A 13,955-nucleotide genomic window follows, 5' to 3' on the forward strand; every position below is an offset into this window, starting at 1 on the left:
CAATCTACGCAAACGTCATCATCAGAGCGTCTCTTCCTCTTTCATCTCATCTTTTTCATCGTCTCCGTCCTGTTCTCACCTGACTGGCTCGTAGTGAAATTGATGCTTGAGTATCGAACTGGGAAAGGACTCAAAGCTGACACTTCATTCATGGCTTGCACCTGTCAATACCAAGAACACACAGATGTGAATTTCAAAGCCTTTTTCTCCCCATTTATATTTATGACACGCTTCAACGTTTGAGAAACAAAGACAGACACGTGCAGCGTCCACTATGACAGGTCAACAAACGCCAGGAAATGGGGAAATATCTGTCCATTATGAATAAGGAATAAGCGATGCTTTAGTCAAGGTATGCCGAACTAAATATTAAATGTTGGTGTGTATTTACTGATGCGGCACTTATAATAAAATAATAGAGCACAGTGGATTCATCTCATCTGTGGGTCCAGGAAGTGCTTCAAACTTTGAGTGAGATAAGACAAGGAAGAATCTTCCGTTTTTCCACAGCACCTGTATGAGATACGTGACCCTGGTCAGCAGGTTGTTGAGGGTGACCTTGGTTTGTTTCAGGTTGGTCTGGGAGGGGCTGAAGGTGACGCCCTCCCCACACCAAGAGCACAAAGCCGAGTTGGTGAAGGTCGGTGACGGACAGATGCGACACACCACCCCGTACCACACCTCACTTCGGCCTCCCATGTCCACCGGAGGGCGCCACCTCAAGGAAACCCCACCATCGCCGCTCTCATACTCCCAGGTCAGAGAGACAGGAGCAGACGGAGGAGCTGCGGAGAAAGCAGAGATGGGGAGAATGGGAGGAGTTTGACATACATAATGCAAGCGGTGGACTCTAAGATGGAAGCATCTGGTAAAATGTTTAAGATATGAAAGAACCTGCAGGCTGGCAAAGACATTTATGCAATGAAAAGTAATGGAAAGAACTTTATAAAATAGTTTGATGGTGAGGCAATTTCGTATGAACGAGCGTAGGAAAGTTTCATTCTTAACAGGTTTTTCTGTTGGTGCAATTTAAAGATTAAAAAAGTCTTTAAAAGCAAAAGGATTTTGTTCCATTGACTGTGTATCTCGGTTCTCACAGTCTGAGCAAATGACAAATGACTCCAATGAGGCCCCTTGAACGCCTCGCAGAGGAGCCAGGCGTAAACAAACAAACAGACAAAGCTCACTTGTGCAGGCAGAAGAGTTGGCATCGCTGGCGGCCCGGTAAAAGCCGCTGCGACATTCACACACACTCGATCCCTCATGGCTGGTTCGGCTGTTGGATGGGCACACAGTGCAGGGAATAGAGCCTGAAATAGACTTAAAGTAGCCCACAGGACAGGCTGTAAGGAGACATGAAGACAGAAGAGAGGTTGTGTTTTATTAACAGCTTGCGGTTATATAAATAAAGTGATCACTGCTCCATTAGCGGTGTTCACTGCTATGAGTTTGCAGGTTTAAACTATGAAATGCTGCAGCTGCTGTTAAAGAAACAAGCTTAAATTTGGGCTCAGATGCACATACCACTATTTTTTTTTTTATATGGTCAGAAAATAACACACTGATAACATTCAAGCCAGTTAAGAATAGCCAGCACTTGGATTTGTCGCTGAAATACATTAATAAAAGTTCAGCTGACCAAATATCTTTTGCGCTCAGACTAGCTTCTTCTGGACCTTTCAGTGATATCACACCGTCTTTCTCAAAGCTCAGTTGTCAGTGCACTGTTGAAGTAGATAATGGAAAGTAATCTGCATGACATTCAAAGCGAAAACTTGGGAAGACCTCAGCAAGCGGACCTTCAGTTAAGATTGCTTTGTCAACTCTGATTGCAAGGTGCAGCTAATACTCACAGGTTCACTGAAAGTGCACGTGTACATCATGTGCGACGTAGTTTAAATTGAACATCTGGCATTATTCAGACAATTCAGATTTTGTTTTATGTAAGGTCTTTGCGATCTGTATTATGTGCAGAAGTCACGAATATCAAAAAAACAAACAAAAAAACCCTCTTACTTAATCCCTTTTTATTGCTCCCCTCATTTTGTCCAGAACAAAATCAAACTGCAGTAACTGGTTTGGGGTTAAGCATCAATTTCAGCTTGGCTTGTGGTTCCCGTTGGTTCAAAAGTTCATCTGAAAGGCAGCGGTCTCTTGTTTGTTGTTGGCTTAACCCGGAACTATCATTAACTTTTGTTTATAGAGGAAGTGGCCAGCGAACCGACAGTCACATACACACGCACAAAGACACACACGAAAGGTCATAGTGAGCGTTTTGAAGGTGGAGGTTGACTTATTTACCTCATCTGCACCACTCTCCTCCTGGACAATAAGCAATACGATGATATTACTTACAGAAGCGTTAGTTTACTTCAGCATAAAGACTGTAAACAGGAGGAGACGGTTTAGCCACAGTCTCATGTGGTAAAAGCAATTAATGATAAATATTTATACACACCATAATTAGGAGTTCGAGTGTGTTGATTTGTGAGCTGTAGGGCTGCTGTAGGGCAGATTTGTCTCACTTTGGAAAGAATTGGATGTTTTTATTCTCCTTTTGCAGTATTTATGCTAACCTGGCCTAACCGACTGCTTATATGATTTGTATTTATCGTACAAAGAGCAGCAGAGAGAGTGGTGTCAGCCCTTCTAGCAAGTAAGAGTAGAAAATATTTTCCCTAAGTGTTAAAACACTCCTTTAAAGTTTTTTAACTTGTCTAACTTGTCTGAGTTAATATCGCAACTCAAGCGTGGAAGATCGTTCTTGACCTACCTAACAATAACCTCTGTAATCCCTTCATGGCAGCAGTTTTTGTCTGACGACGGTGGTCTCTTTCAGCAGAGTAATGCACCCAGTATTTGAGGAATATGTAAAGGAGTTCAAGGTGCTGTGTAGCCTGTATCAGTGTGACAGATTCACTTTCACCCTACCGAACTTCAAGGATCTGATGCTAACGTCTGGTGCCTGATACCTCACGACACCTTCAGAAGTCTCGTGAAGCCCACGCCTCGATGGATCAGAGCTATTTCAGCAGCACGAGGGAGGCCAACACAATATTAGGATTGTGATTCTAAAGTTGCGGCAGAACTGTGTAAAGATATTTATTAAGTACTAAACAATCCTTCTACAGTACTGTGCCTTATATAATGAGCCACTCCTAATTTCTTTATATTTTCTTAAAAACGAGCCAGATTTTCCTGTAATTTCTGTAAAGTTATCTTGAGCATTAGTTCTCTTTCAAGGTTTTTCTTTGCACGCTGGTTGTTTTTTTTCACTCCAGTCCTTGTACATACCAAGCCATTTTTAGAGGAATATTTTTTTGCTTATTAAGCCACTTAACACCGACCTATGAATCAAGTACAAAAAGGCACCAAAGTCAAGGGATTGACCAGTGTTGTGTCTACACATAAGAGATAATTTCACAAAGAATCTATTTTAAATTGTATCGTTAGGCAATTTGCTCATCCTGGCCTGTCACAAAAGCATAATTCTTTTCCTGTTTCTTTAGACGAATCTTTAAAAATGGCAAAGAAAGCACAATTTGTTGGATTAAATAAAGTAGAGCTGCAATGTGTGCGATGTGTCCTCAAAACTTTTGAGTAAACTGGAAAAATAGATGACAAAGTAAGAAGTGACAGGTCTAAAAAACTATCTACAGCAGATAAACAGTAGCTGAAAGTCCTCAATAAATACATAATGAAGAGCTGACACAGGATCTGAGAGATGAATCTGACCCCTGCGATAGAAACAAATTGAAGAATAGAACAAAAATGGTCTCAGTAAAGGGGTGGGTGTTAAGGCCTAATTGCACAAGAACTGAAATTAAGATCAGTGCTAACAGGTCTTATGGAGTGATGAATCAAAATTTGTGATTTTTGGTTCAAATTATCAACATAGAATAGAGACAGGTACAACAACGAGTGTCTGCAGCCATCTTTAAAACGAGGTGGAGGCTCTGTCATGGTCAAAATTGACAGAATTATGAACACAGAAAAATATGATACACCATGCAAAATGACCTAGTAAGTGTTTCATTGGCAATGACAATGATCCCAAACAAACTAACACTGTGCAGTAAAAGCATACCTGGATAGAAAAATACACAATGTAATGCTATTAGTCGTGGATTGGCCTCTACATTGACCTTAACATTATTGAAGCACTGTGAGATCATCTTGACAGAGAACAGAACAAAAAGGCAGCCAACATTCAAAGAAGAGCTTTGAATGTCCTTCATGAAGCCCGGAGAACGATTCCTGAAAACTTTCCTAAGAGAGTTTAGGCTGTGTGGTCATACCAATTATTAACTTTCAATGCTTACTTGTTAGAACTGTACAAGCTCTCTTGTTCCCTTATATTAACAAATTTCCGTGTATGTTTGGACACATTTCAATAAATCGCTGCATGCATTCCTCATTCTCCAAGCAAAAAATAAAGAAACAAGGGTTTTCTCAAGACTTTAGCACATTACCGTAACAGGACCACTGCATTCCTAGGCAAATATTTCCCTATTAAAACATTTTATTGGCCTTTTTTAATAAAAAGGCCTACTGTCCTCATATGTATTCAGGAATCATGTGCTGGAATTCATAATCCATTGGAACTGTCAAATCAAGTCACATTCAAGCATAAATTGATTATTTCTCTCGCTCTTTCTCTCTCATACGCACACTAACACGCACGCACGCACACAAACAAATACCATTTGAACCTGCAGGCTGTGTTATATGACAGAAAAATCTGTGAAATCTGCCAGTTGTTAATGTCAACTGACCGCTGAGGTCAAGGTGACTGACACATGACTTCATGCTGCTGCCAGCCTGAGCCTCGAGTGCTCGTACTTATGAGGATTTTGAGTCCACAGCCTCCAGGTTGGTCTGCTGCCATTTTTACACTGCGAGTGTGTGTGGGCATGTGAGTGCCATTAAAGGAGTGTTGGCTAAAGGTTGCATCGTTCAAAATGTGCTCCCTTTGTCTGAAAGCTAAATGTAGAGTATGTGTGTATCCTCAGACAGACAACCTCTTGTATTGTTGAGTGCAAATGGCACACTAAAAACAAAAAAACATGACCCAGCAGTTTCATATGTTTTTGGAGCCTTACAGTACCCTCGGAGTTGGAGAATGAGAGCGAGGGCATCAGTGGGAGCAAACCCCTGACCTCGCTTATATAACCTTGTCAAGAATGCGTAGCATGTCTTAAACCTGACGTGCTAAAAGAGCGGATGCATTTATGCATGCTTGGCGCTGGTGCAGCAGTGTGGGAGGGGAAGATAAGAAGGCACAAAGTGGAAAAAAAAAGTGGAGAATAAACAGATAAAAGGCTTCCTGTGTTCTCACTTGTCTCTGAGAGCGCACCTTGCTTTCAAACAGGTGTGAAGTGAGAAAAAGGAAGGGGGACTAAAATAATGCGAAGACAACAAAGAGAGAAACCAAACTGGGGAAGAAGTGAACATGGAGACGGATGGACTGAGACAGCTGTAGGATGAACAGCAGAATTATGTATATAAGCCTGAGATGATGGGTGACAATGAGGAAATTGAAAGTGGAAAGCAGCAGGAGGGCGACAACAGAGGAATAGAGAGGAATATAACTTCCTCCATCTTTTATGTCCCAGATGCACATTAGCAGACGTGTTCTCCTACAGCACTGACATGAAACATGACTTTGCTACAAAGCCTCTCATCACCAGCGTTATGAGCTCCCTCAACCCCCTCCTCCTCCTCCTTCCCCTCCCCCTCCTCTCCCGCATCCGCCCGATTTGAGCAGCCAATGAACGTGCAGAGCCCTCTGCCCTCTTGCTTGATCTGCATCCCTCTCTCAGTCACCCACCCAGCAATAAAACAGAAAGCGTACCACCATTATAAGCTCAGTCACAGATGCCTTTACATTACAAGTGTGCAAAAGTGCACACAGCAAAGTCCCAGCGAGCCCTGCCAACAAAACAAACGAGCGTCTCTGGCAATGACAGATATAAATATCGCTCGTTTGTTGAGGTGACTCAAATGCAAACTGAAAAGATTACACGATTAAGCGTCAGAAAATTAATCTCCGACTACACACACTTTGATAATTTATTTGTTTTTCATCTTTTCGAACCAAAGGTAAGGATTTTCTGCTTAAGTACAGTTAAAACGTTGTGCTTTTGATAGATGGAAATAAGCAATTAGCATTTTGAAAAGGGACCGTTCGCAAACAAACAATAGACGAGCTGAAAATGTGAATACCGATGTGCTTACAGCTTCACCCTAACTTTACACAAAGAAAAAACTGAGGTCTTATTTTTAAATATATAATACCTTTAAGTCTTGATTCAAAAATCCCTGCCATGTTTTTATCATAATCCAGTGGATTACTAAATGAAAGGCAATGAAATGAAAAGGAGTGATGGGAAGAGGGCAGTGTGTGAAGGTACTGCATATAAACAGGAGCCAACTTTTATATGTCATGTTTTTCTTAATTTGCGGGTCATTTTAAAACAGCAAACCGCTCTGAAAGCAGTCAGGGATGAGATTAAGGTCATAAGGTCAGTTTGTGGCATCATTTATGAAACTAACTCTCAACAAACACGACCGGGTGTGTTATTCGTGTGCTATTGCCACAGTGCATTGATGTTTACATGCAAGCGTGTATGTATTTACTGATAGACGGATGGGCGGGCGTATGGGGATAGGGATTAATTTGACAAAGGCTGCATGGAAAGAGAACGAGATTAGGCAAGAAGGATGACTGAAAACTGCATTTATTTTCTAAAGAGATAAAGAGATAAACACAAGCAGAAATAAGAAAGCCACGAGCTGAGTAATTTGATGTTAACATTGTACGTTGGTATGTAGATCACTGACCCAATTTCTGTCTTTTTTTCCTCTTCCTCTCCCTCTTTCATGCACTCATTCCCTCTTTTGGCTCCCAGCATAATCTCTCTCTGTTTCTCTCTCTCTCTCTCGCTCAGACGCACAACAAACGCACGCACACAAACACACAACAGTCACAGATGCGACCACACAACAGACTACATTCGGTAATTTAATGGATCCTGAAAACAAGACACACACTGAATCGTGTGCTCTAATATTGTCTCTCTTCCTCGTAAGCTCCAGCAGCACTCTACCACACGTGAAAGCAAAATAATCCTTTGTTGGATTTTCACCGCTGATGCAGCGACAAAGAAAATGATTTGAAGACTCCCTCTTACATATCTTGACAAATTACTGCATTAGGCAAATCCTGCATGTTCACAGAAATCTTGGAAGGATTCAGGATTCACCGTCGCTCCCACGGTGAACATCGTGCAGTTTAACGAGGCAACCTTTTGACCTGCACACTCTTTGTCGAGCTGATGTAAACTGATTCAAAAGACAACAGTGTGCACTAAAAATGGATGTTACATAATGCAAATGACCCTAATTGTAGGTGGAGCTGTTGGAGCTGTTGGAGCTGCTGGAGCTGTGATATTTACCTAAGACCTTCACACATTAAATTTTCAGCGTGCTGACGTCTTGTTTCCTCTTCCCTGGGCCTGCATCTGCCCCTGTAAGATTCGAGCTCTCAGCCTAATAATCACGACAGCTCAGCACCGTTTCTGACTTAACAGGGATCATTTTATTTCTTTCAAAACATTTTTTTTTAGTTATTACTATCCACATTTAGCAATTTGCAGTCATGTTTCTGTCTCTTCTGCTCTGTTTTTGCTGTTTTTTTTAACCATTTCCCAGGAGGCCTTTTCCAGGCTTTTTAGCTGCTAAATGCTCCAATAGGTTTGCCAGACTGCCCCTAAGTGTGTCTACATGCCTGTTTGGTGCCAAGCAGAAAGTGTACAGTGGCTTTTTTACTGAAAAAGGAGAAGTGGCAATGAACTGAACTCTGAAATTTGCTGTGATAACGTTTCATAAAGCTGGAGGATGTGCGGATTCACGTGACAGTTTTTGAGAGCCCGGCATCCCCATTTCACATGAATGTTTAAAAAAAATGATTGTAATTTCTCCACTGAACTGCCCTGTGAAATATAATGAACACCATCGTAAAGAGTTTTGACTCATGTAGCGATTGATTTGATATGATGTGTATGTGTTCAAGCTGATTTATCACCGCTGCATGTCAACACCCTACAGCCCAGTCGATACAGCACGTCATTGATCATTTCACTCAACTGTGTTTCTCTCAGTACTTGACCTTTACTAATAGACTGGAAAATCAATTGAATTCCAGCGCTGCTGATGAGTAGGCTTACTGACGGCTTGATGAAGAAGGGGACACAACTGCAACTGGGAAAATGTAGTCGGTATATTCTATGAGACGATTATCTACTTTGTTATTTGGTGAAGAGTGTCTGTTTGGGACTAAAGCAGACTCAAAATAATGTCACACTTGCACTCGTACGTCCTCCCCTGGCCAAATGTTCTTGTTTCCCACCACAACCTGCCTCGGGGTAGTTGGTGGATGTGTCTGTGCTGAGAGTAAGGGCTCTGGGCAAAAAATCAGGACAAACTGACATGTTGAATATTTCAGGACGTAGTCTCACGCCACATAAAATATCAACATGGCTTCAAGTAAGCTCAAAGCTCTATCTGAGCATCCGCCACAATAATCTTTGTCCTAAACCATCAACAGTCGCTTAAGGGGACTCAAGCAGAAGGCGTGTATCTGAGGATGATGCACATCCAGCAGGGACCAACTCAAGCTGCCTCAAACTACAGAACTGTTTCGTGTTTGGCTGAACAGGTGTAACTGTGGCTTATGCTCGGTCATGTTTCTGCCTGTCCTCTCTACGTCTCTGTCTCCCTTGTGGGATGCAAATGTCAAAGGAGAAAAACGTCCTGATGCTGCCTGGCAGAAAAATAAAATAACAGCAGGCAGCTGCTGCGTGACGTCTGCCTCTGTTCTTATCGTTTTATAAAAGACTCCAGAAGAGTTTTTATCCCGAACTGACTTCTGAATATTTTAGTGATCATATAGAACTTGGGTGTTCTTGTAGACTTACTTGTGATAAACAAGCTCGTAAATAATCAAGGGATGATCTTTTAATGTTTGTCTGCCAAAGGGCCGGCTGTGTTTTTTTAAGTGTCTGATTTTTCAGTTGGATTCTCAATTTATCATCGGTCCAAATGTCGGAGTGTTGTTTTGATGAGCCTGAAAAAACAGAATAATCAAGCATCATGCCCGCAGTAAACCGACTGAACTATGATGCCTGTGGTGAGTGTCTCTCACCAGGGATTTATTTTAAACTCATGGCAATGACAAATGGTTTCACAATAGATCTGACTTTGGGAGAACATCACAAGATGCAGCTCTTATTAATAACAAATAAACCTACTTTTTCAGTCAGTTTCTCACTAAGAGATGTGATTAAAAATGTATGTAACTGGCTCTATAACAAAGAGAAAATCATATGCGACTAAAAGTTATGGTTGCCATCTCCTTCAAAGTCTCCTTCTGACCACTTAAACATATGCATCTGTGACTCTGCCACAGATCTCAAGCTGCACCATCAACTTCACAGTCAAACTGACCTGACCTTCTTTTAAAGGATCATCACCAGGAATGAGAGATGCAGTTATAAACAGAGACTTTTAGAAAAAGCTGCAGTCTGCAGTGCAAAGAAAGCACATCAGGACTGAAATCAACCAAGACCAGTACTCATCATCTGCCCTATTCAAAGGCTGTGGCTCCCTACAAGCTCTTCCCCTTTTTCCACAATGAAATTTGACTTGAAGTGCTTTTTTTGACACAGTGGTCAAGATCCAGTGTGTGCAGCGATTGCACACCTGTAAGTGGCCAGAACAGGTCTTCCAATCAAAACATATTTTGCTGCACAAGATTACAACCTTGAAGCAGATAGGAGGCATATTTTTTTTATAGTTTCTGCCTACAGGCCCAGCCTCTAACCTTTTTGATTGCACCTCATATGAGTGACTAGTGGCACTGCACAAAACTATATCTATACCAAAAAAAACTTTTAAAGGAGTTTTAAAAACTATTCTTTCGTTTTCTTTTGTCCTCTCATTTGAAAAAAAACCCCCCACTATTTAGTCAGGTGTGCGCAAATTTTTTAGCAATCCATTTAATAGTGTTATCAAATCTTTCAAAAAATGAACATCCATGAAGCCATGCAGTGCAAATGCATATGGACCACACTTAAGAAACTTACGTCCTTGCCATATTAATCTGGTTTTGCAAATAAAGGAATGCATAATCTTGCCTTGGATCTAAAAATAAAAAGCTATTAGTGCTGCATGTAGTTAAAGGCAATCATTTAACACCGATCGTAATTTTCCCATGAGACTGAGAGGTGGCATCTGATAATCTCCTACGTGCCCCTAAAAACGATGTCTTGCTTGAGGCGACAAGCCTGAGTGTGTGGTTGTCAGGTGGATTTCCAACAGCATTCATTTACATTGTAGGAGTTTAAATAGCAAGTGTAATGCAAATTTTTGTGAAAATTAAAATGAAATGCATTTAATGAAATGCATGGGCATATTAGTTAAGACTGGACACTTGAAGGCAGTGGAAATTAGTGTCAGTCAACTTCTTAAAGTGCTTTTTCCCTGTATTTAAAGTGCCAGCAGCATAAAAAAAACATACAGCTTCAAACCAATAATTCAGTGCAGCACAGCTGATAATTTGCTCACTTTGCGTTACTATTAAACAGCCTTGATGTTTAATTTAAACAAGAACAAAATGTACAAGTTGCTAGAGTTAAGGAAGTTCATGCTCCAGTTTCCAAAGAGAACAAGGATCGGCTACTGTTAATAATCGTTGACGGCTGCATTGGCAGTTAACCATCTGCCTCTTTTCTCGACGTTCCCAGGGAGGCAGAGAGGACAACAATGCAATGATGCCAATCCACATCATTAGTCAGTGAAGTGACCAACAAAACATAATCATTAAAAAAAGAAAGGAAAGAAAGAAAGCCGCAACGTGTTTGATCAGTCAGAGACAGTCACTGGAAAAGTCTTCGCTCCGGCAGCCGAGCAGCTTCGAGGAGTGATTTGTCAGTAGATATCAATCAAACAGAGACAAACGCAAGTGGCAGGTCGGGTGCAGATGTAAAGCAAAAAGAGCATGAACACATTTCACAGCTGACTTGGCAGGATTGGAGGATTAATTGCGCTGCCATTAGTTAGACTTGAGGAATTACAGTCGTTGAAATTCCTGTGAGAATACAGTTTTTTGACTGTAATCCTCAGACGTATGTGGACGGGGTGAGCATCGGCGTCCCGGCGAGATACGCTTGTGTGTACTCACACATTCGCACAAAGACAGTCGCACAGCCCTGCCGTCACGCCCTCGGTACTTTTTTGCCTGCTCAGTTCTTTAAAGTCATTAACTTGCATCCTCCTATCTTTCATTCTCCTTCCACGTCTCCCTATTTTCCCTCCACTCTCTCTCTCCCCCTGCGGTTTCTGTCACTTGTTCACAGACGAGTGGCCATTACATCGCTATGACCTAAATGTGTCACAGCCCTCTCTCTATGACTCTCTCCCTCTCTCCCTCCTCTTGCTCTCTCCCTGCATCCCTTCGTGTCCGTCTGGACATCTATCAAATTTTTCCCCACTTCTTGCCCCTACTATTTACACCCACTTTTAAAAGCGCAACACTTTTTGACCAGTTTTGCAAATGCTGACCTCAGTATTATCGGCCTGCCTCTCCTTTGTCTCTCTGCCTCTCCACTGAAAGTCACTGGAAGAGTAAACAGTCAATATAGCACCTCTGATTTAACAGTTTCTCTGTATTTGTCCTTAAAAGTCCTGATGCAGTTGTTAAATCCCTCCAGATGCATTGCTTGGATTGTCTCGTCCTTCTTCGTCTCATCTTATCCTGACCTGACCTGTCTGCCCTCATCTCCTTCTGGTCTCTACATCAAGCACAGCAGAGTATCGGGGTGACAGCAGCTCCATTCAGTATTGATCCAGATGCTTATCTCAACAAATATCACAAAAAAAGAAAGAAAAAGAAAAGAGAGCTGGCAGGAAATCAAGCCTGGAGCTTAAGTTTTATACGTTTAGAACCAAAGCATTGCAACAGCAGTTTGTGGGTTTATCAGATGTTTCGAGCAAGATTTTTTCTTCACCAGCCACAGTGACCTCCTGGAGTCCTGCCAGGCAGCCAGCTTTGAATAAGCGCATTACCCGAAACACCACACGATTACTTTAATAGATCATGTTTGTCCCATTCAAGCAACTAAGAGAATATATGAAAAAATAAAAGAATATCTGCGATTTTGACCTTTTTTAAAATCTGTCTCTCACAGCTCTGTGACATTTATAAAAGCATATGTCTAAGCTTTGCATCAAAGAAGCATTGATTCCTTTAGTGCCCGTCAACCTGAACAGTGTCCACCGGACTCACCCAGACAGGCAGATCCATTGAGGTTCGGCTCATAACCTTCATCACAGACGCATCCACCGACGGGCACCATCCACTCTCCTTCAGCATTGCAGTGCATGCGAGGGGGCGTGTCTCCTTGTGCCTTACTGTGAGGGACACACGTCCCAGTCACAGGCACTAAAGCAGTTGGCTCGGCACCCGAGGGAGTCGGTGGATACGAAGCTAGGTAGAGGCTCGTGGCTGGACAGCGGCGGTAGAAGATAGACACCCCCATGAGGGAAACGCAAGCTCCGCTGTCGACGATGGCCAAGACAAATCTAAGAAGAAGGGGGTCAGAGAGCATTCATAAGGTTTAGTGATGCTTTTAAATTGTGAGAAACAAAGTGTCGTACAGAAATGATTACCCTTTGCGTGTGAGGGGAGCAAAGCTGCGTGTCTTAATGTTGATACGGCTGTATCTGTTGGGCTGATACTGGTGAGGTGAGCTGGGCTCCACCTTGGAAAAACTCTTATCGGCTGCGATGGTGTCAATCTTTACCCAGCCCTCCCTGGTCTCCCTCTCCCCGCTCGATGGCTGGAGAAAACACAAATTAGACAGGAGACCAAGAAAAAAAGGATAATTATTGGTCAGGAGGAAACAAAATAGCTTAAAGAGAGTGTGGCTGACATCAAGTAAACAAGGGGGAAATTATGGAGGCACTGGTTTACATATAAATATGGTCTGGAAACACATGGTAAGATTAAAGATAAGCTCAGATCGTGCTTTTTTAGTTGCAGGCATATGCATACTATGAAGTAGTTTAGTATGCAGTGTAATCACTGACTTAAGATCTGTGCAGGTCCCAGTGGGGATTCGTGCTGAAGTCCCTGCAAAGACTTTCATCTCTGCACTGCTTCCTGCTCTTCTAAAGCCCTCCTCTGATTCCTCATCAGGCTTTGATTTGCATTTTTAAAAAGCATTTGACTTCCCCAAGGAGAAACGCATTCATCTATACAAACAGAGAATCCCTCCCACTGATGTCTCCTGATGTAGTTCAGGCAATTCACAGACTCAGTAGCTCGAAAAGCAGCAGAGGAAAAGCACTAGATTAAACAACACCAACAACGCTAAGTGCTTAAATAAATAAATAAATCATATGGGAAGTGTCAGTCTTCACTGACAACACATGGGGTTCAGAGATTTTTCCGCACTCCGTAGAAAACGTTCATTGTATGTGTTAAGGATGTAATTAGTGGGGCTGAAGTGACATTTATGGAGACCACAGTGACACTAGATTGTGCTTCGCACCAGTGTAGTCTGAGGATGGTGTCACTTTTTCTTCACCAATCAGTGATTATACAATTGCTCAGTACCATGGGACATGATAGGATTCACTGTTTTGATGGAGCATTAGGGGAATAACAATCAATCACCAACACAGCTCGAGTTTAATGACTCCGTCTGCAGGTGGCCTTGCAGCAAGCGGTGACAAAAAGTCAGGATTTAACACTTGTTCAAATCAACTGTGGCCATATGAGACTCAATTAGAGATTAGTTACTCAACTTTTTATATTTCCAGTTGATGTGTTTGTGTAGTTCTTGGAGGATGCTGAGCAGCAAAACAAAACCAAAACAAACAACAGGATATCT

At 42.0% G+C, this 13,955-nt stretch overlaps 1 protein-coding gene across 1 annotated transcript in view; it reads right to left on the bottom strand.

Annotated features, from left to right (window-relative positions):
• The window catches only part of ephb6 (eph receptor B6), a 42,577-nt gene that overhangs the window by 8,325 nt on the left and 20,297 nt on the right, over nucleotides 1-13,955 (bottom strand). Inside the window, exons 4-8 of the mRNA XM_005731953.2 lie at nucleotides 12,730-12,899; nucleotides 12,347-12,642; nucleotides 1,188-1,343; nucleotides 514-785; nucleotides 80-161 (exon numbers count right to left, since the gene is read on the bottom strand). Of these exons, the coding sequence (XP_005732010.1) occupies nucleotides 80-161; nucleotides 514-785; nucleotides 1,188-1,343; nucleotides 12,347-12,642; nucleotides 12,730-12,899 (976 nt within the window). The remainder of the gene's footprint in view (nucleotides 1-79; nucleotides 162-513; nucleotides 786-1,187; nucleotides 1,344-12,346; nucleotides 12,643-12,729; nucleotides 12,900-13,955) is intronic.

Source organism: Pundamilia nyererei, unplaced genomic scaffold (genome assembly GCF_000239375.1).
Source record: "Pundamilia nyererei isolate P.nyererei 1_Seehausen unplaced genomic scaffold, PunNye1.0 scaffold00045, whole genome shotgun sequence".
In the NCBI taxonomy this organism is placed as follows: Eukaryota; Metazoa; Chordata; class Actinopteri; order Cichliformes; family Cichlidae; genus Pundamilia; species Pundamilia nyererei.